The 22821-nt window shown below is 38.6% G+C and overlaps 1 protein-coding gene across 1 annotated transcript; it reads right to left on the reverse strand.

The window, feature by feature from the left end:
• Positions 1-20137: 20137 nt before the first annotated feature.
• On the reverse strand, positions 20138-22432 carry TCF21 (transcription factor 21; the record flags this gene model as incomplete). Its single annotated transcript, XM_081295914.1, has 2 exons — positions 20138-20227; positions 21983-22432. The coding sequence occupies 2 exons, from the start codon at positions 22430-22432 to the stop codon at positions 20138-20140; spliced, it is 540 nt and encodes a 179-aa protein (XP_081152040.1).
• Positions 22433-22821: the final 389 nt, after the last annotated feature.

The raw sequence follows: 22821 nt of genomic DNA on the forward strand, positions 1-22821 counted from the left end.
ATTTCATCGAAGTTTTGGAATTAATGTGTGTCAAATGGTTTATAGTATTTCCTTTTTGTTCTTTTGATTTTACAGGTTTAGTTTGTGAATTACAAGTAATTTGTGAATTACCCCTATATAATTTACAATATTGAGAATTTGTGTCTTCTTTGTTTTGCTAGAAGGTTGTCAATTGTATTAAACTTTCCAAAGAAAGTTTGGTTCATTGACTTTTTTTGTTGTTGTTGTTATTTTCCGCTTTAAATTTCATCAGTTTCTACTTTGCTATGGTTTGAATGTCTCTCTAAAACTCATTTGAAATGTAATTGCCATTATAATAGTGTTAAGAGGTTGGACTGTGAAAAGATGGCCAGGTCATTCAACTCATGAAGGAATTAAGGTCATCATTACAAGAATGCATTCATCATTGAGAAAGTGGTTTCCCTGTAAAAGAACTAGTTCAGTCCTCCCCTTTTCTTATGGACCCTCTTGCTTCTCAGACTTCTGACAAGGGATGCCACAGGAAGAAGGGCTTAAAGCAGAGGCCTTGCCAGCCCAGGAATCTTAGTCTTCTCTGCTTCCAGAACCATTAGCCGATAAAATTCCCAGTCTGTGGTATTCTGTTATGGCAGTGCAAATCAGACTAAGACATGTTCATATCTTTATATTTTTTTTCTTCTGCTTGCTATAGGTTTATTTTTCAAGATGACTGAGGGGTGTTAAGAGTATTGATTTAAAATTATTCCTCTTTTATAATATATGCATTTAGAATTATATTTTTTACTGCTTTAGCCATATTCCACAAAATTTAAAATTTTTAATTTATTCTTTTTAGTTATACATGACAGTAGAATGATGCAAAGATGGAATGTATCTTATTCTAATTGGGATCCCAGTCTTATGGATATACATGATGGTGCGATTCACAGTGGTGTATTCACATATGTACATAAGAAATTTATGTCCGATTCATTCCACTGTCTTTCCTATTCTTATTCCTTTCCCTTCTCTCTATTCTCCTTTGTCTAATCCACTGAACTTTGATTTTTTGCCCTCCACCCTGTTGTATGTTAGCATCCACATGTCAGAAAGAACATTTACCTTTAGTTTTGGGGATTGGCTTATTCCACTTAGCATGAATAGTTTCTAGATCCATCCATTTACTAGCAAATGTCATAAAGTCATTCTTTTTTTTGTGGCTGAGTAATACTTCATTGTATTTCACAATTTTTCATATATTATATTTTCACTTTTATTCATTTCAATGTATTTTTCATTTATTTTCCTCTTGGTGTTAGTTGTTCACTGCTGCAACCACAATCTCTCTGTCTCTCTCTTCTTGCTTCCTGGCTTCTGAGAGAAGCTTATTAATTTTCCTTCACCATTCCCTTTTATCATAATGTTCTGCCTCATCTCAGACCCTAATCGATGGAGTGGGTTGAACAGAAACTGAGACCCAGAGAGACAGAGAGACACAGAGATGTTTCTTATGTGTGTAAGGGCCTGGGGGCAGATAGAATCCCCAAGGCCATGCTTACTTCCTCTAGCTGTGCCCCACCTGCCTACAGTTACCACTTAGTAGTCCATTCAAATAATTAATTCACAAAGTGGATTAATTCACTGAGGAGAGCATAGCTCTCATGATCTAATCATTTCCTAAAAGCCCCACTTCTGAACCTAATCTCACTGGGGGGACCATGCTCCAAATATATGATCTTTGGGGGACATTCCAGATTCAAACCATAACACTCTTTGACTTATAGATTATTTATAATGACACGTTTTATTTCCAAGTGCTTGACGATGTTTCTGTGGTCAAAGAACACACTTAGGCTAGAGATGTAGCTCAGGGACAAAAGTGTGTGCTTAGCATATACAAGGCCCTGGGTTTGATCCACAGCCCTACAAAATGAAAAGAAAGAATTGCGGAGAGAGAGAGAGAGAGAGAGAGAGAGAGAGAGAGAGAGAGAGAGAGAGAAGAGAGAAGAGAGAAGAGAGAGAAGAGAGAAGAAAGAGAATGATAAGGGAAGAAATACACTCTATTTCTTTTATTATTATAAATGTTTTCTTTAACTTGTTGAGATTTCTTATATGGGCCAGGATATGGTCATGAACACTTGTGAAATGTAGATTCTTCTGTTGTTGAATGGAATGTTTTGTTCCATTGTTCATTTATCCAGTTCTTCAGGTTCTTCTACATCTTTGCTTATTTCCTGTTTAGTTATTCTATCAATTGTTGAATTTGGAATGCTGAATTTTATAACTATTATTGTGGATCTACCTACTTATCTTTTCAGTTCCAGCTTTACATATTGTCAAGTTCTTTTTGTTTTATTCATATGCAAATGTGCTTTTTATATTTTCTGGATGAATTTGATCTTCTATCATTTTATAGTATCTCTATTGTTGATCATTTTCTTTGCTCTAAAATTTACCTTTTATATATTAATTATAGTCATTTTTTAAAATTAATGTTTATATGACACATATTTTCTATCATTTAAAAATTTACCTGTATTTAAGTAGGTTTCCTTTAGATAGCAGGCAGTTGAGTCCTTTGGTAGTTAGCTAACCACGAGTATGACAAACTACCTGAGATAATCAAGGTATAAAGAAGTAATGTTTTGGTTCACAGTTTTAGAGGTTTTACTTCATGGTCACTCTGGACCTATGGTAAGGCACAACACCATGCAGGGAGCATGTGGTGGAACAGAGTTGCTCATCTCTGTCAGAAAGCAAATAAAGCTGGGTAGCGAATCTCAACATCTTCTTCAAGATCATGCCTTTAGTGACCTTACATTCTTCAAGAAGTCTCCACCTCCTAAAGGTTGCTCCACTTCTTAATAGCACCATAGTCTGGCACCAAGTCTTCAGTGCATGCCTTTGGAGACATTTTGTATTCATATCATAACAGATTGCATTTTGAAATCCATTCTGAAGCATGCATGAGACTCTTTGTTTGATCCCCACACTACAAATAAAATAAAATAAATCCACTCTGGCATCCAATAATCTGACTTTTAGCTGTTATATCTAGATTATTTACATTTAATGTAAATTAATGACATATTTCAGGTTGTTTGCCATTTTTGTTTGTTTTCCTCTGTTTTTATTCTTTTTTTTCTGTTTTATTTTTCTTGCCTTGTTTTAGCTTTCTTGAATATTTTCAGAATTCTGTTTACCTATACTGTGTTTTTGCTTTATATCTTTATTAATGGTTTCACTAGATATTACCTTATATACACACTTTGTTATAATCCACTCATATTATTTTGCCAACTCAAGTGATGCACAGAAATCTTTCTGCTCTTTGTGTTCACTTATCATCCTTTATTTACTATATAGTTGTCTGTCTTAAATATTTTCCCTACATGTATTAGAGCCACATATGACATTATTATAATATTTTTTGCTTCAACTGTTAAACATAATTTAGAAAACAAGAGGGAGAAGGGAAGTCTATTGTACTTATCCATATTTTCTCTTTTTTTTGTTCTTTTTTTCTCTCTGATGTTTTAAGGTTCTTTCTTTTGTCATAGTCTTTCTATTAAAAAACAAACAAACAAAACAAAAACAAAAACTTCTTTAGCCAGTTTTTAGAAAAATGTTAGAAATTAATCATAAGCTTAATTGTCTTAGATTTTGCTCATCTGAAATTGTCTTAATTTTTACTTCATTTCTGAATGAAAAATGTTTTCCCTGGGCTTGGAATTCTGTCTTAACAATTTTATGTTATATCATGTCTTTCTGATCACCATTATTTCAGAAAAATGAAAACATTGGTATTAAAATCGTTTTACCCATACAGGTAAGGTATTAATTTTCCTTGATTGCTTTTGAGATTTTTTTTGTCTTAAAGTTCTCAGAATTATAATTACGAGGTACTCAATCCTAGATTAATTTGGGTTTATTCTTTTGGGAGTTCATTCCTTTTCTTTAATTTGTAGATATTAATCTCTTAGCAACTTAAGAAAATTTCTGCCATTATTTGTTCAAGTACTTTATTTAAGTATGTAATTACTTTATTTAAGTAAATTATTATTTTAAGTACTTAAGTACATTATTTCTTTAAGTAACATTTTTCAATCCTACCTTTTTGTCCTTCTCCTTATAGGACTGAGATGATATTAACAGCAGATCTCTTGTTATAATTCCACAGATCCCTAAGGCTCTAATCCCTTTTTCAGTGTATTTTCTCTCTTATGTTCAAAATTTTTATTGTCTTATCTTCCCATTCACTAATTCCTTCCTCTGCCCCTCCATTCTGCTATTAAGCCCACCCGCTGAGCTTTTAATTTTGGCTTTTGTGTTTTTCAGTTGTAAATTTTCCATTTATTTAACTTGGGAATCAACTTAAGAAAAGAGGTGAAAGACCTCTACAATGAAAACTACAGAATGCTGAAGAAAGAAATTAAAGAAGACCTTAGAAGATGGAAAGATTTACCTTGTTCTTGTATAGGCAGAATTAATATTGTCAAAATGATCATACTACCAAAAGCACTATACAGATTTAATGCAATTCCAATCAAAATCCCAATGTCATTCCTTACAGAAATAGAAAAGGCAGTCATGAAATTTATCTGGAAAAATAAGAGACCCAGAATAGCTAAAGCAATCCTTAGCAAGAAGAGTGAAGCAGGTGGCATCACTATACCAGATCTTAAACTATACTACAGAACAATAGTAACAAAAACAGCATGGTATTGGCACTAAAATAGACTGGTAGACTAATGGTACAGAATAGAGGATGCAGGGACTAACCCACATAATTAGTTATCTTATATTTAACAAAGATGCCAAAGACGTACATTGGAGAAAAGATAGCCTCTTCAACAAATGGTGCTGGGAAAATTAGAAATCCATATGCAACAAAATGAAATTAAACCCTTATGCCTCACCATGCACAAATTTTCACTTGAAGTGGATCAAGGACCTAGGAATTAAACCAGAGACACTATGTCTATTAGAAGGTAAAGTAGGCCCTAACCTCCATCATGTCAGATTAGGCCCCAACTTCCTTAATAAGACTCCTATAGCACAAGAATTAATATCTAGAATCAATAAATGAGATGGATTAAAACTAAAAACTTCTTCTCAGCAATAGAAACATAGAATAGAAATAGAAACAGTGAGGCTGGATCCTCTTGCCTCATCTGATGGGAATACAAGTGTGTCCCATTGGGCCTAGACCCTCCTCTCTTTTATATTTGTTCTTCTTTGCTGAAATTTTCCAACTCATTGTTGAGGCATATATATATATATATATATATATATATATATATATATATATATACACACACACACACACACACACACACACACACACACACACACATATATATATATATATATATATATATATATATATATTGCTGTTGTTGTTTTGTTTCAAGTATGTTTGCAATTGCCCTTGAAGTATTTGTATCATGGCTGCTTTAACATATTTATCAGATGTTTTCAGTAGCTCTGTTATCTCAATAGTGACATCTATTGATTGCCTTTCTCCATTAATTTTGAGATTCTCCTGCTTCTTGGTATAGTGATGTTTTTACTTTAACCAGAACATTTTTGTGTTATGAGATGCTCAATTCTACTTAAACTTGTTTTAGCTGGCTTTCTCAACATTACTCTGGCAAAGTGAAGGGGTAGCCACCTTATTGCTTTCAAGTAGAGGTAAAAGTCCAGGTATCCTACTTTGCCTCTTAGAACACACGAGAATGGGGTGTTCCTTGTTACAACTGGGTTTTGGTGGGAGTTCTTGTTCCTCTATTGTCTCCACTGACAATGTAGTGGGGATGGTCTTATTATTGCTAAATGATGATAAAGTTCTTGACTCTCCACTAAACCTCCAAAGTAGCACTACCCTAACAGGGAGGGGGAAGGCTAACTTATTATTGTTGGGTGGAGATGGAAGTCCAGTCTCTCCCAGAGTCTTCACTGGCACTGTATGGGATGTTTCCCATGTTGTTCCTTGGGTCCTGAAGTCCCTAGCTAGTTCAGGGCATGGTCATGCTCAGTTTCTTATTCTCTGCAGAGAAAATGATCTCTCCCATATCCTCATGCTGTTATGTATTTTGGCTCTCTCTCCACTTGCTTTCCCTGAAGGTGATGTTTTTCTTGAGGCTGTCACTATCCTCCCTGAACTCCGGGTTCCCATGAGGACTCTCAGGTTATCAGATATGTATTTTTAACTCCAATCATAAACAGAGTTCAAATTATCCTCTCACAGGACTTCTGAGTTTCATGTAAACCCAAGAGTACTACTGGGCATCTGTCCTACATGTCCTTCAATTCTTTAAAATAGTAAATTTAATCAAGAGGCAAAATGACCAAATCATATGGAGGGTACCTAACTATCTATAATTGACCACAGTGGAAACTCTCTGTTTATTTTCCTATTTCTTGGTAAAAACTATGTAAGTTACCAAAACTTGGTTTGAAAACTACCTAGAAAAACAACAATAAGTACGTTTGCAAAGATTTAGACTTTAAGTTGAAAGTCAATCTTATAATTGGCATTTTTTTTTTGTATTGCAGGTGAGACTAGAAATGGATAAAACCTTTCCATAAACAATTTAGCAATATTAATTATAAAAAAACTCTTCTAGAAATCCATCCTAATAAAAATAATCCAAGGCAATCAAAGATGTAAGTATGTATAAGGATGTTAAATGTAGTGTTACTTATCATAGGAAAAAATAAAAACAATTTAAATGTTGAAATGTAAATTATGATTTTTTTTGCATTAAATGGAATATTTCCCAATGTATAAAAATCATGTTTCCAAAAATAATTGTATGATTTGACACAAAGGTGATACTGTAATGTTAAGTGACTGCTGTAGTTTGAATTTTAAATGCCCCTCAGTGGTCCATGTATTAAAGGATGGGTCTTTAGAGAGATACTACTCTAATAGTAGGAAGCTGGTGGAACCTTTGAGAGGGTCTTGGAGATGGAATGGGAGGGAAAAAACAAAACAAACCAAAACAAAAAACTGGAAGCCAGTTTACTTTCTCCTCCAATAGCTTCATAATTGTAATAGTTTTCATTATTTCATGTTCTCCTTCAGCCTTTGCCCAAGAAACAATCTTTTTAAAGTTGCAAGTTGGCACTAAAGGGATGATGATATCAATTAGTAGAGAAGAGAGAAACTCATTTGTCCTGACCCATTTTTCTATTTATCTGTGCAATGGTTAAACATATAGTTAAATTTAAATCCATCTCAAGTAATGAACTAGGAAATTGGTGGTGGGATATAAAATGAGATGCTATTTGGCAACACATATAAGAAATCTAAAATTTGTCATGTTCTTTGGCCCAGAATTCTACTTCTAGAAGATGTAAACTTGGATTCAAGATGAGGCTCATGGATGAAGTAAAATCATGCAGTCATTCATAGCCTAATATTTGAAAATCATGGAATAGCTATACAAATGGTGGATGGAATGAGTGAAATATAACAAAATATTAAAGGATTTGAAGGTTTAAGTCCTCAGAGTGCCGTGCCCTTGTGTCATCCTCCTTCTCCTCTCAGCCCTTTGTTGCCTTTCCAGTCATCAGTGAAGATAAGCCCCAGTTGTGGCACCATATAGTAACAAAAAAATAAGCATTTCATTTTAAAATTTTCTCTTAATGTTACCTAACATATGGAAAAGGAATTCATTCTAACGAGAGACAGAGTCTTAAAGGACTTCGTATATTCTCTGTTTTGATAATCAAGGCCAGTGGAGGGTCTAAGACCACTGGCATGTAGCCATGGTACCCGCCATCTCAGACTTTCTGCAACATCCAGTTGAGACTTAGTGGGGCATTTATCAGGCCAAATACCAGCAGTCTGCCTCAAAAACCACAAGATTTTCTCTAGAGTCATATTTTGTTTGCTTGTTTGTTTTGTTTACTTTTAACTGGAAGAGACTTTAGAAATCTTACTGGTGAAGAAACCAAGTCATGGAGAGATTAAATGATTATGCTGGGGTCAGAGCCATTAAGTGACACATCTTCCAAAGATCTGTCTTGCCTATGAGCAATTGAAAATATCACTTTCTTAAAATATTTATTCTAGTAAGTTTGAATGTATCTGATAAGAAATACAAGAAAGATTGTGGAATTCAGTATAACATGTGAGTTAATTTATAAAATTCAAAATAAGAAAAAGCAAAAGAATCACTGAAGTCACTGAGGTTTGGGAAGTTTAAATTGCTTGAAGGGAAGTTCTCTAGGATGATGGCTTGGCAGGTGGGGAACCAAAAGTTAAACTCAGCTGTCACAGAATTGTAATAGTTAATTACAATTATGGTTGACTGATAATATATCATTCATAGCTTTTGAGTCTATTTTTTCAGTAAGTGGGGATAAGTTTCTGCTAAGGCATCCATCACATACTGAATTTTTTTTTTGCTTAGAGTATGTATTTGCAAAACGGCTGCCTATATCTGTAGAAGAATGATTTCCCACCATATATAGCTCATTCCAAAATGGTATGAAAGCTAATTTTAGTGTTGGAAAAATAAAAGTATGCAGTACAGATGCAGGGAAGACCTGTTGAAGTTACTTCTAGACACTTGGCCACCATTGGAGAGTGGCTAGGCTGGGGTAGAGACAGTTGGAAGTGCACCATGATAGGCTAGTTTCATAAATGAAAGGTAAAGGTTTTGCAATCTAGGGATTGAATTATGTGGCAAGGGCATCCAACATGTCCTGGTAGCTGGGTTTTCTGGAAATTGCCACAAATTGGTGTTTTTCAGAACACAAAGCGGTCCTATCCTTTCAGGTCCTTGAATAGAAGATATTCAGCAATTACTGAAAAGATTCACACTGAAGGCCAAGGACATGTCATCTTGTTCATCTATTTCCAATGCACAGAATCATGCATATAGTGGAAATTCATTGATGATACAATTTCAGAAATGAAATGAGGTACTGTGTATCAGCATTCTATCATGTACTTTCCTTCCCACATTTTTGCATTTCTAAAATTGTGATATTACCTTAATATGGGTCTCTTTGTTTGACTTTTTTATATTTTTGGTAGTACCCATGCTGGATTTAATTGCAGTCAAGAATGTATTTTTAAATATTATTCTCCATTCTGTGGCAGTTATAAAGAATACAAACAACAATAAGTGTTGGTGAGGACGTGGGGGAAAAGGCACACTCATACATTGCTGGTGGGACTGAAAATTGGTGCAACCACTCTGTAAAGCAGTATGGAGATTCCTTAGAAAACTTGGAATGGAACCACCATTTGACCCAGCTATCCCACTCCTCCGTCTGTACCCAAAGGACTTCAAATCAGCATATTATAATAGCACAGCCACATCAAAGTTTATATCAGCTCAATTCACAATAGCTAAACTGTAGAAGCAACCTAGACGCCCTTCAATAGATGAGTGAATAAAGAAACTGTGGTATATATGCACAATGGAATATTACTTAGCATTAAAAGAGAATAAAATTATGGCATTTGTAGATAAATGGATGGAACTGGAGAATATCATGTTAAGCAGAGAAAGTCAATCCCCCCAAAACAAAGACTGAATGTTCTCTCTGATAAGTGGACGCTGACCCATAATGGGGGGGGGGCAATGAGAAAAATGGAGGAACTTTGGGCAAAGGGAAGGGGGGGAGGGGGGAGGAGGTATGGGGACAGGAAAGATGATGGAATGAAATAGACCTTATTACCCTAGGTACATGTATGACTGCACATATGTTGTGATGCTACATTGTATACAACCAAAGAATTGAAAAGTTGTGCTGCAATTGTGTACAATAAATAAAAATGCATTTGGCTGTCATATACACCTAATTAAAATAAATGAAAAAATTAATTTAAAAAGATTATTTTCCATTAGAAATTTTTTTCTTATTTTTTATATGCTTTCTAAGGAAGGCATAGAAATTGAGAAGTAATGTATAATAACAAAAGCTTGTATTATTGAGAAATTATTCATAAATCTGTATTTTCTTATAAATTAACATCCAAGAGCTTTAAAAGATGTAAGAAAGGAAGTAAATCATAAATAGATGTCCTTGTCACATTTTGTTACTGAGATATATGTAAAGGACTACCTATAACATACTGTATTAGTTTCCTGTGGCTGCTGTAACAAACAATCACAAACACAGGGCTTTAAAATAATGGAAATTTGCTCTCTTTATTAGTGGAGGCCAGAAGTTCAACATCAGTTTCACTGAACCAAAACCCAGGTGTCAACAGGCAGGATGACACTCCCTCTGGTGGTTGGAAGGGAGAATCCTTTCCTTGTATCTTCCAGCTTCTGGTGGCTGCTCCTATTCATCTGCTTGGGGCTACATCACTCCAATCTCCTTCTCTATCTTTATATCACTGTTTGCCTTCTGTGCATTGAATTCCCCTCTCTGTTTTTTCTTATAAGGATAATTGTGATGGCAGTTAGAGCCCACCCAAAAAATTGAGAAAAACCTCTCCATTTTAACATCATTGACTTACATCCAAGAAGGCCCTTTTTGCAAATAAAGTGCCATTTACAGTCTGCATGGATTAGGTCTCTTTGGGGCCACAATTAGCACATTATACATGTCAAGGAATGCAACTAGGGTCAGAGAAATTCCACATTTGTAGTCATAAGTAAAAGAAAACTTGGTATAACTCATTTATGTTAGTGTCTTCTTAATTTTCTAAGGTTCTCTAAGAAAATCAAGAAAGGTTCAACACTAAAAGTTAAAGAACATGTATTAGTGACTGGGAAGAAAATCTCAATGATAACAGAGTATTCTTCTAAGAAATGCTCTTAATAATAACACAGGACAAAATTGAGTGCAAATCCCTAAATATTGACAATTCAAGGTGAAAAATGATTCAGAAGGTCTGGACCCCAATTATGAAGAACTCTTAGGAAAATCTTTATATAGTAGATTAATTACAACAATGTTCCCAAATTTCTACTCTACAATGTCTCCATGCATTATGCAACGTGACTTTGCAGATTCTGTCATTAAGAGATAAAATCTATTTTCCCATCCCATGCATCTGAATTACCAGCTTTAGCCAATAGAACTCAGCAGCAGTGATACTATACCTGTTCTGAACCTAGAACCAAGAGGCCTTGTGAGCTTCTGTTCTTTGCCCAGTTGTTATGAGTCCCAGTATCAGATAGCCTATGGGATAATGAGAAATGCATGATTCATTCACCCTCATACCCCAGACAATAACCAGTCAGCTACCAGACGGGTGGATGAGGGCATCCTGTATTATAGAGCTCCCATCCAAATCACCAGCCAGCCACAGACAAATGAGCAAAGCCAGCAAGAACAGTAGAACTCAGCCCAGATCACCAGAACCTCCCATGACTCCCAGACTTAGGAACAACAAAAGCTTGTTGCTAAGCTATTGAGTTTCAGTGTAGGTTATCATATGATAAAGACTAGCTGATATATATATATATATATATATATATATATATATATATATATATATATGAAAATTACCAGATTTTAATGACTAGGAGAGAATAAATTATATTCTGAATAGAAAATACTTTCTGGAATGTTTTAACTTATTTTGCTTATAAAATTTTGGATAAAATATACTAATAATATATCTGTGTTAGACTACTTTCTGTTGTTATAACAAATACTCAAGATCATCAACTTATAAAAAGAAAAGTGTTATTTTGCCTCAACATTTGGGAAGTTTCAATCTATGATTGTGTTGGCCCTGTTGCTATGTGATTTTGACACCCATCACGTCAGGAGAAGCATTTTGGAACAAAACCACTCACCTCATCATTGGGTAGCAAAAAGAAAGAGAAAGGCACTGAAGTTTGACTGTGCCTTCAAAGTCATTTCCCAATGACCTAATGACCTAAAGACCTTTCACTAGGCCCATATCTGAAGGCCCATATCTTAAAAGTTTCTGCCACTTCCCAAAGCACCATGAGCTGGGGACCAAACTTTTAACACATGGATCTTTGGGAGACAGTAATCTAAACCATAACAAATTCTAAAATGATCTTTAAATAAGCATAAAATTAAAAGCTTCAATTTAAAAATAAAAGTTTCATGTCATAAATTTAGTAGAAAGAATTATTTCTCTTTTAGGGGTATACCTTTCTTAATATAGTCTATCCTGGGGACACCATGTTCAAGGCAGGAACCCATTTCAGTTTCTATGAAATACAATAATTCCATACTCAACTTTCTGCCACTTATTTACTATATGGTTTTTGGAGAAACCCTCTCTGAGTTTCCATTGCCTTATGTGAAAAATGTGAATGATAGTACCTCCTGGTCAGGGTTGCTTTGAATATGAAATATAAGAGTCCATAGAAATGTGCTTTGTGAAATGCAAATGGATGAAGAAAATTTTAAAAGATTCATGTTTATATTTCTTAAATATAGCCAGCAACAGCATCTTATTGGTAAAAAATGTAGTGGTGTCTTTCTTAATAAAATTATTTAGTACCATAAAATACATTACTAAGGTTATGTGAATATTTTCTTGATGTCATTATCCCAACCTCTTAACCCATGATAGACATCATATGACATTAGAACTTGACCATTTCCCTAAATCATGTTACTTCCCAATGGTATGGCAGAATAACACCAGGTGGATCATATATAGACCACCCAGTTCTGATTGCTTTTTATGATATGTATAGCAAACAGATTCAATATTCTTTTCTCATTCAGAGCCCCCATATTAAAATATCTGCCCCAGTTAACAACTGTCCTATCCATACACCTTCAACTGACCTGGGAATCTAATCAGAACCTACTAGAATAAGTCAACAGAGGTCCCCATCCCGAAAATTCAAATTTAAGACGTGTGATAGACAATTTTGACAATAGAGTATGCAGCTGAATCTTGTAGAATTGAGGTCACAGGCAGCAGCTTAAGAAACCAAACCCATATGCAATACAAATTTGGGAACAGTAGAAAGTTAGCAGGCAAAGAAAATCAGTTTACAGAGGAAAAAATGGAGATAAGCAGAGAAAGCAGAGATAAAGGCCCAGAGAGCCCCAAAGAGGAGATTCACTTCTGACTTTTTCAGTTTTTCCCTAAGTCCTGGTTACTGCTAGTTTTCTGCTGTAAGATGTCAGCCAGATTCTTTGGAGTATCCCTTTTCATTTGAGCCAGTTACAATGAATTTTTGTGTTTTTTTGTAACTAAGTAACTCATGCTGATTAAAAACAAAAAAATTTCTTGGGTTTAGAGCTCTCTTGGATTTCTGTATTTCCTTATTGAGAAATGTAACTTTGTTATATAATAAGAAATAGTCTTTGTCCTGGTTCCTGAAACCTTCTGAGTGGTGAGTGTCTTTTTGCCTGCTAATGAAATGACAGATGGTTGGAGTCAAAAGGTAGATTTAGGAAGGGGCTGGTTACCTGAGGAAGTACCAACCTTGTGATTAGAGGGTTAAAACTTTCAACCTTACCCCACCTCCAAGGAAGGCAGGGGGCGGGGGGGGGGTTGTTCAATTATCACTAGCCAACCATTTAATCAACCATGACTATATATTGAAACCTCCATAAAAACTCTAAACTACAGGTTGGGAGAACTTCCAGTTGTTGTACACATTTGTGTGTGGAAGAGAGGAACACCCCAATTTCACTTGGACAGAAGCTCCTGTGCACAGGACCTTTACAGACTTTTTATGACCTCTTCTTCTAGATGTTCATCTGTATCCTTTGTACTGTTCTTTACAATGAGCTGATTTAACATAAGTTAATGGTTTCCTAAGTTTTGGGAGCCATTATTGCAAATGATCAACTCTGAGGAAGGGATTATGGGAACTTATGATTTATTGCCTGTTACTCAGAAATCTGGCATATGAAATGGGAGCAGTATTGTGGAACTGGGCTCTTAACCTATGGGGACTGACTCTAACTTTGATAGACATTGTCAGAATTGAATTGAATTATAGGACACCCAGTTAATCCACATAGAGTTGAATAACTGGTTAGTATGGGGAAAACACCACAAGTGTTGTGAGTATATTGAAGAGTTCTTTCAAGAAATAAAAATGTATTTGTTAAGAAAAAAATAATCATAAAGAAAAGAGCAATTGAATGAGATAAAGATGTCTGAAAGTAAGATTTGAGGGCAAAAAAAAGATGGTGGTATTCACATAAACTACAGAACAAGAAAAATAATAATAGACAAAATTTGTTAGTAAGTAGCCCCAAGAACCAATCAGAAAACTTTAAATATGACGGCTCCTTGGTGATTGTCAGAATGCCAGAAGGAGGCACACATTGTGTTGAAAGACACAGGGTTTATTGTGAACCCTTAGGCACAGGGTTTATTGTGGACCCTTAGGCACAGGGTTTATTGTGGACCCTTACCTGGGATGTGGTGCTTTAAAAAGAACCCACATGTTTCATAATTGAAGATGTTGATAATATCAACGTAATTGATAATATATTATTCTCATTATAGATTTATCTATCTTACAGAGTGTCAGATAAATGCCTAAGTTCTGTGGTCTAGTACCAAAAAAAATTAGACAATGTATCTAAGCCAGTATGTGGCCCTAGAAGTGCAATATAACTTTAATGAACATACTTGGGTATCTTTAGCAAGCTTGTTATTAATCTTTCTGTACTCCTCTTTGAGCACTTACCTGTACCTGACACTATATTATTAGATACTGAGAAAATAAGAGAACCAGCCAGACAAGGTCCTGGCTCTCATGTAGCTAGCTGGTGGAGATACACACAAACTAAATAAACTGTGAAATAAAAAAATAATAGTTACATATTATGAATAAGGTAATAAGTGCTGAAACACAGAATTAAGGGCAGGATTCACTGCATATAAGATGGCGAAGTCTCAGTGAAGAAGAAGAATGAAACAATAACCTCCTCTAATCACACTCAAGGTGATTTGGTACAATTATATTATCATAGAATTCAGTGATTGTTTAGTATTGTATAGATAACTAGAGGAAGGACATAGCATTCTTTCAGTCATTTTTGTAACTTAATGAACAGAAGAAGGGAGGAACATCAATTAGTGTCTATCATGTGCCAGGCATTGTCCACATGTACATTATTCTCCCCAAGCAATCACTATTATACTCATTTTACAAATGGGAAGAACTAAGGTCCCGGAAGGCTTAGGGTCTTATCCAAGGACTCAGTCCGAAACTGTTTCCACTAAACCAGAATTGTACCTACATCTGTAAAAGGCAACAAATTACTTCCCCATTCCCAAATGGATTAATTTTAAAATTAGAACATGTAAACATTATGTTCTTTAAAAGTATCTCAAATTAATTCCATTTTTAAAGTACAGTTTAAGCAAATATATTTTTAAAAAACCAATAATATCTTCTACTCGAAAAAAGAAGGAACACATTTCATCTGAGGTTTGCAGGAGGCTCGTTCAAACATCCATTCCCAGTTGATTCCATCAAGTCTCATTACATCTGCTTGCCTTTTTAAAAATTATTATTTCCTCTTCTTACACAAGAAGTTAAAATTCTGTGTAACCATAGTAAGAGCCCCACCAACAATCCTCCATCTTATCTCCTGCCTTCTCCATGCCCTCAAAGAGTTAAAGGTTCATTCACAGTTCAACATTTATGGAGGTGTCAGACAGTACACTAAGTGCTGGGCACAAAACACTATGTGTCTTTCCTCTTGAGAAGTCTGGTCTTCTAACTCCTCGACCTTCTAAACGGGTTGTTCTCTCCGCCTTTTCCCATCCTTCCTCCTCCCTCTGTCCTGGGAGGGGTTCTGAAGCTTCTTCTTGGGGAGGTTAACCGGGAAGAGGGTGGACCCGAAGAGCCTGCCAAGATCTTAAGACGAAAGGTGCGCGGTGCCAAGACGCCCGGAGGAAGCCAGACTGACTCTCAGGAATGCCATTGGCACCCAGTGAGTTTCCACAGGCAGTTACGGAATTGTGAGGAAAGGAAGAAAAGCTAAGAAAGGATGTTCAGCCGGCCAGCTGTGGCCAGCTCACGACTGCTTTCCCCTTGGGGTGTTGCAGTAATCCAGAACCCGCCATCGCTGCGTGTCTGAGCCTGGCAGAGCCGCAGCAGCGCACTCACCCTCTGGATCTGAGACCCCTTTCCGAAATGGACATAAATAAAGCTGCATAGGCTCGGGTACCGAAATGCAAGCTTCCCTCCTGCCTCTTGCTTCCAAAAAACTTTGTCTCTTCGGTGTAGGAAAAAAAAAAAAAATCTTTCTCTACTTCACCTCTCTGCTCCCTCCAGAGCTCACCCCTGGGGCCCCTTCACCCCAACCGTGGGTTGATTTCCCCTATGCTCAGTGTGCTGAACCAGAGTGAATCTGATTACTTCCATTAGAGTGATGCAGACAACTTTTCTGGCCTGGGAATGACCTGAGGGATCCTCTTGCAGGGGGTGTTGAGTCCAGGGTGCCCTGATTTTTTTCTCCATTAAGGGTAGCAAGGCAGCCAAAAACAGCCTGGCTCTCTTCCACCCAGGTCTTTAATTCATCACCTAATGACTGCAATTTATCTTTGAGGGCATTAGATGAGGGTACACAGGCTCATGCACCAGGGTTTAACAAATCTTATTTTTCAAGGACTAGCAGTTTGATTTCCAGAATGGCAGTATTTGGAGTCCATTGAATGCCATCCTGGAGTAAATACAAAACTGAATCAAGCTGGAGCCCAGAACATGCATCCTCCCTTTTAAAAGATATTCTACTTTGCAACATTTCCTTTCCTTTCCCTCTGCATTAATTCTTTATGTTTCCTTCCCTAATAAGACAGATCTTAAAAAGAAAAAAAAAAAAAAAAAAAAAAAAGCCCTAGTCAAGATGTCCTTGGATCAGCAGCAATAGCATCAAGTGGAAACTCATGAGAAACTCCAATTGTCAGAGCATCCGGGTCATTCTGAAATGTGCAAAAGAACCACTGGCTTAAAAGTTCCCTTAGGTAGTGTTTTCACTAATTGAATACACATAACCAGTGGATTTCAGGTTACCTTGTTCACTACTTCTCTTTTCAGGGAAGAGAACCCATTCTCTAGTTTTCTTTTTTTAAAAAAATTCATTTTGACAATGGGAATACCTGCTAAAAGCATACTGAATTTCCTGTAGAAGACATACAAGCGAGGAGGGGGAGAGAGGCAGAAAAGGGGGTAGGGGAGGAAGCAGAGTATCCACTGCTACAGTACAGTTTGACTATGTATGCTCCTCTTACAAACTCATACTTTTTTGAAGTACTTCATTTTTTTTTTCAGGCATTATAAGTGACATCTTTAGTCATTCCCCTGGTTCTTCCTGAAAGTTTCTTCTAAGACACTTTTTGTCACCTACACCTCATAGGTTACTCCCAATTCCTCACTCCTGGCTATACTAGCTTAGGGTAAAGGGGTCCCCTACTCATGTTTTGCAGCTGCTTGTCAAATTGCAATTCAAGTAATTAGACTGGGCACAAGGGAGTCTGGGGCTGTACCCTTTGGAGAAAGATGCAAGGTGATAAAAAAAAAAAAAGTGCAGGGAATCTAGGTATGGTTAGTGTGGGCTTACTGGTGATCTGAGACAGGAGAAGGGCCCCTGGAGAAAGAGAGAGATTTCAACTGTGGATGTATGGTGGAGGTATGCATAAATGTTCATGTTGTATTCTTAGAGCTAATGGTAATCACAACCCAGTCATTCCCTCCCCACTGTTTGTTTCATTTAGTCTACAACTGTGGAGACCCAATTGTGCTCAGGCACCTTGGTTGTGGTACCTGATGAGATGTGTCCCCATCACTAAACACCAGTGTCCTCTTTCCATATGCAGCTCTTAAGTTTTGTATTTGTTATTTGAGTTTTCACTAAACATCAGTGTCCTCTTTCCATATGCAGCTCTTAAGTGTTGTATTTGTTATTTGAGTTTTTCTAGATTTTAGATTTCCAGGAGTCAGCCTGATAGACACTTCTGAGCAAACTTGGAGAACATTGGGGAGAGGTGGAAGGTACAAAGGGTTCAATACTGCATGGAAGAGACATGTTGTAGTTCATACAATAAAAGATCTTTGCCTATACATTATAATGTACACCTTTTGAGCTTCCTACCTAGATGCTCTCATTTGGGGGCCTAAGAATATGCAGTTCACCACCTGCCATTTAGTATAAGTATCTGACTTTGGAAGGAGTCTTTCATTTATGAAGAAATTGCACCAATAGAATCTCATTTGAGTCACGCTAAGCCTTTGTAGAGTAAAAGAGAAAAGCAGGAGTGTGGTTATTACTACCATTATCACCATCTTTATTTTTTAGAGAGGAGAGAATTAAGGGTTAGCTAACTTAGGATATAGCTAGCTGGATGCAGAACCAGGACTGGAATCCGGGTGTGTTCCCTTTTCATAGCCTCCTGCCTCCTGACTAAAGCAAAGGCTCCAACTTAGAGCTAGGAAGCTTGAGGACTTCAGCAGTTTGGGGTTGTCAGAGAATGACGAAGAAGTTAGTTCTCTAAAGGGTTGCCAGCTTGGAGCGCTTAGAATGGGGGGCATTCATCTGTTTGTGTGAAAGGCAAACAGCTGAGTGGGCTGGTACTAGTCTAACGATTTGATTTGAACTCTAGGCCCGGGAGGCGAGGGTTCTGTCCCTCCAGTAGAAGTGAATTTGGGGAAAGTGGAGCGGGCTAGAACTGGACATGCGCTCTTGAAAGTCAAATGGCGTGTGGGTAGAAGGTAGCCTGACACCTTGAAATATTCTCCGACGTGCAAATGACGTGGACGAGGAGGCACCAGAGTTCCTAGTCTCCGGAGAATGGACGCTTCACGTCGGTGCGACACAGCGGGATCCTGCTGACCCGGCTGAGCGCTCCACCCGGCCCGCGCGGCCTTTGGGGTTGGCTGGATGCGGGAGAAGGAAGGGAAAGTCCTTACGCCAGGTACCAAACAGTCCAGGGGAAAAAAGGGCGGGGTGGGAGAGAATGGAGGATCGAAAAGAAAGAGCAAATGAAGCGGAAGTTTCAAGGCCCTCTACGAGGAATAACAGTATAAATAACCGAAGACGTCGTGTAAACACTGCGGTCATAACCCCGAACATTAAACAGCCCCGGTGGCATCTGGCGCATCGGCAGCCGCGGGCTGCGCAGGGGCAGCCAGGGAGCCCGATCCCAGGCTCCTCTGCCTCGCTCCTCTGTTTATCTCAACTTAATCTTCCTCTGCGAGCTGTTCCGTAGCCTGGAAGATGTTTAAATTAAAAACCAGCCCGCCGGAAGTCGTGGCGGGAGCTGAACGCAAGGGGTAACCTCAACCCAATTGCAGGCCTAAGTGAGTTAAATAATGAATTATTAATAAGAAATATACAGGATATGTTGCAGCATTTGGTGATGCACAACACACCCCGAGGGCTATGGAATTTACATCTTTCATAGAACCCCTTATTTTTTCACTCGTTTGCAAACGTGGATTATGGGGATCACAAACACTCCTGGAAGTTATACACCGTGGAGTTCACTTCCCTATTTGTGTCGCAATTATACTGTAGAATACTTGAAAAATAGAATTTTCCTTTTCCTGCTTTTCCCCCCTCCTGAATTTAGTAACAAAATAATCCTGCTCTTTCTGTTTATAGTTCAATATTTCTCATGATCTTAAAAACAACTTGTAAGAGTTTCTTTTTAGGATTTCAGTACAAAATATGTTCCGCGCCTTCATAATGGAAATAACATTTAATCCTTTTCTAATCAAACTTCCCCATAGTTTTTCATTTTTCTTTCCAATTAAAAAAAACACACACCAGTGTTTTTAGCAATATAAAGAAAGATTTATTTTTGAAAGTAGCAAAACTTGTTTGAAAAATATATATATCTTTAAGTGAATTACTTTATAAATGTGACTGTCAAAGTCAGCTATTCTATGATCTACATTTTACAACATATTGTACAAAAGATACACATTGATAGGCTCTTATTATCTATCTATTTATATATTTATAATTACATATTGCACTTGGACCAGCAAGGCTCGCAGTCATTCACGGTAGAAGTTAATAAAGTTAAATAGATGGGAATCTGTAAGCACGATGGATCTCCTCTGGTTTGGAAACGAATCTCCTCGTCGCTGTAAAGTGTTCTCTCGGGTGAGATGGGAGAGGAGCGTTGCGAGGGGGAAGCAGAGACAGAGAGCAGGGAGGGCAGGGGTCGCCTCCCGGGGCCGCTCCCCGCCGGGAGCGCGCCTTTCCCAGACTCGCACCTCCAAGGTCAGGACGCTGTGGTTCCACATAAGCGGCTTGCGGTCACCACTTCTTTCAGGTCACTCTCGGGTTTTCCGGCCACCATAAAGGGCCACGTCTGCAGAAGACAAGAGGGTGGAGGAGGTAAGTAGCCCAGGAGGAGAAGAAAGGGTGGGTTAGGGGCTGAAAAGGAAAGGAAGGGATGCGGTGGGGTAAGCAGTGAGCAGGGGAGGACGGTTATCTCCGCGATTTACTTTGTGTCCACGCGGTCCCTCGGTTGAATAAAGTAAAAAAGCTGCCTTGGTGCCAAGGTGCTCGAGGTGGTGGTGGTGGCCTTTTAGAATAAGAGCCCAAAAGGCCCATGCTGGGTTCCAGTTGAAATCCAAGAGAGGCCCTGGGAAAGCTTAGTGTGCGGTGGCAGATGCTCTAAATAGCCTGAGCAGAGAAACTCATAAGGACCTTGCAACTAGTGGGCACCTCCAAGAAGTGCCCTTTAAGCCCCTTGGATAAGACAGTGGTCAGGTTTCAGGATCCTCTCACCCTCATCCCCATCTGTCTTCCTGGTGCAGACTTTCTTCTTTCAAACTCGGGATTTGACTACAGTTTTAAGTTAACCACCAGCTCTGAAAGGGGAAATATTGCTAATAATAGATATATGGTAGTTTTATTTAAGACGCTTTTCCTACTATAGAGAAAGCCAAACTGTCTCTTCCTTTCTCTGGGCTCTTTTATAATAAAGCTTATTTAAATTTTTATTCAAAGATGAAGACAACAGCAATTGTAAGTATTCTAGGAAATATTTTCAATTTAGTTTCATGAGGGGGGACCCTTTTAATTGGAGGGGGAAATATTTTTCATGGCAAAATGTGTTTGCATCCCCTGCCCCCAACTCCTGAGACCAATTGGGTGAGATGACAACTCAACCCTCTAGGCACTAGTGCTGGACGATAAGACTTGACTTTTAAGAGGAAAGTCTCATTCTTATCACATATAAACAGAAGTTCTAGTAAGTTGTTGTTTTCTTTAGAGCCTGCACCTTTTAAAGTGAAATCAAATAAAAGAGGAATTAAGACATATTTCTTAAACAGGGAAATACATTTGAGAAAAATAGTAGGCTCAATAAGCATTTGTTTTTTTTTTTTTTTTTTGGATTTAAAAAAAATTAGGTTCAATGGGCATTACTTTTTAAGAAAACAGGATAATGTCTTTTTAAATCTCAGGTGAGAGTGACCTATTATTTTAGTGTTATTCGGTACACCAATACGTGTGCAGATTTGTTAAGAATGCTGATATCTACCAGAATTTATGCTATTTAAAAATGATAACCCACTCAGAGAAGAAACAGAATATTTAAGTAATTGGGGAACTTCCATTTATAAGAAAGTGGCCATGAATGGTCCTATATATACTTGGGAAAGGAACGAAATTGCAAGTTTATAAGGAAAAATCACGTTTTTACTCTCAGCTAACGGAAAAATAAAGGGATTATTAAGATGTCTCTTTGGTGCGCAGCATCTTGTCAACGTTCCCTATTCTGCACCAGCCCCTTCACGCTAGCGGGAGCTGCTCTGGCACCCGCGCGGGGGATCCCTCCTCTTTGCCAGCTTAATACACTTGGAAATCCCTAATGGGGCTGCCACGTCAAACCCTCGCATAAATCATTCCGGTGGCGGCACTTAGGGCAGGAAGCGCGGGCGCTGTGGGGAGCGCCAGGACTCGGTCCCTAGAGGCACTACGCCGGCGGTGGCTAAGGTGTGTAGGGAGGGCGCACCAGGGCCGGCGCCCCAGTCCCAGCCGAGTGCACACGCTGGCACTCACACCCCGCGGGTCAGACTTGGGGCGCGCAGTACCGCCACAGCACCGCAGAACTCACCAGGTTGACGGGGTGAATGTAACCGTTCTCATACTTGTCGTTAGCCAGGATCTGCCTCAAATGGGCGATGTAGCTGGATGCCAACCTAAGCGTGTCCAACTTGGAGAGCTTGGTGTCTGGGGGCACCCAGGGCAGGGTGGTCTTGAGCCTGGAGAAGGCCTTGCTCAGCACCCGCATGCGGGCCCGCTCGCGCGCGTTGGCCGCATTGCGCTGGACCTGCTTCCCCTCCTGGCTGACCCCGCTCAAGGGGCTCTTTTTGGTGGGTGCCTTCCTCCTCTTGCCCAGGCCGCCGCGGCCTTTCTGGGGAGACCCGTTCTCGCAGTTGGAGCTCTCCTCCGTGCTCTCGTTGGAAGTCACAAACTCCTTGTTGGAGTCCACTTTTAGCCCTTCGCATTCCAGCATCTCCACCTCCTGAAGGTCCTCCACATCGCTGAGGGAGCCGGTGGACATGTTGAGGGTAGGGGTGGAGAGACAGAGCAAAAAAGGAGAGAGGAGAGAGGAGAGAGGAGAGAGGAGAGAGGAGAGAGGAGAGAGGAGAGAGGAGAGAGAGAGAGAGAGAGAGAGAGAGAGAGAGAGAGAGAGAGAGAGACCCTGAAACCAATGGGCCTCCAAGTACGGAGCAGCTACCTCCTGTTGGAAATTAAAATTGGGGATCTGGCTGCTTGGGTCTCACCCGTTCCCCTTTGCAGAGTTGTGAAAACCAAGCGCGAAGGCTTCTGCAAGAAGGGAACTGGCGATCGGTTTCCCCACCCCCGGAGTCGTGGCCGCAGAGGAGTGTGAGAGAGCGCTGAGGAATTTGGTGGACACTAGGAATTTATCTGGGGAATAGAGAGGCGGAT

The sequence above is a fragment of the Spermophilus citellus genome (genome assembly GCF_964194105.1).
Source record: "Spermophilus citellus genome assembly, chromosome: 5".
In the NCBI taxonomy this organism is placed as follows: domain Eukaryota; kingdom Metazoa; phylum Chordata; class Mammalia; order Rodentia; family Sciuridae; genus Spermophilus; species Spermophilus citellus.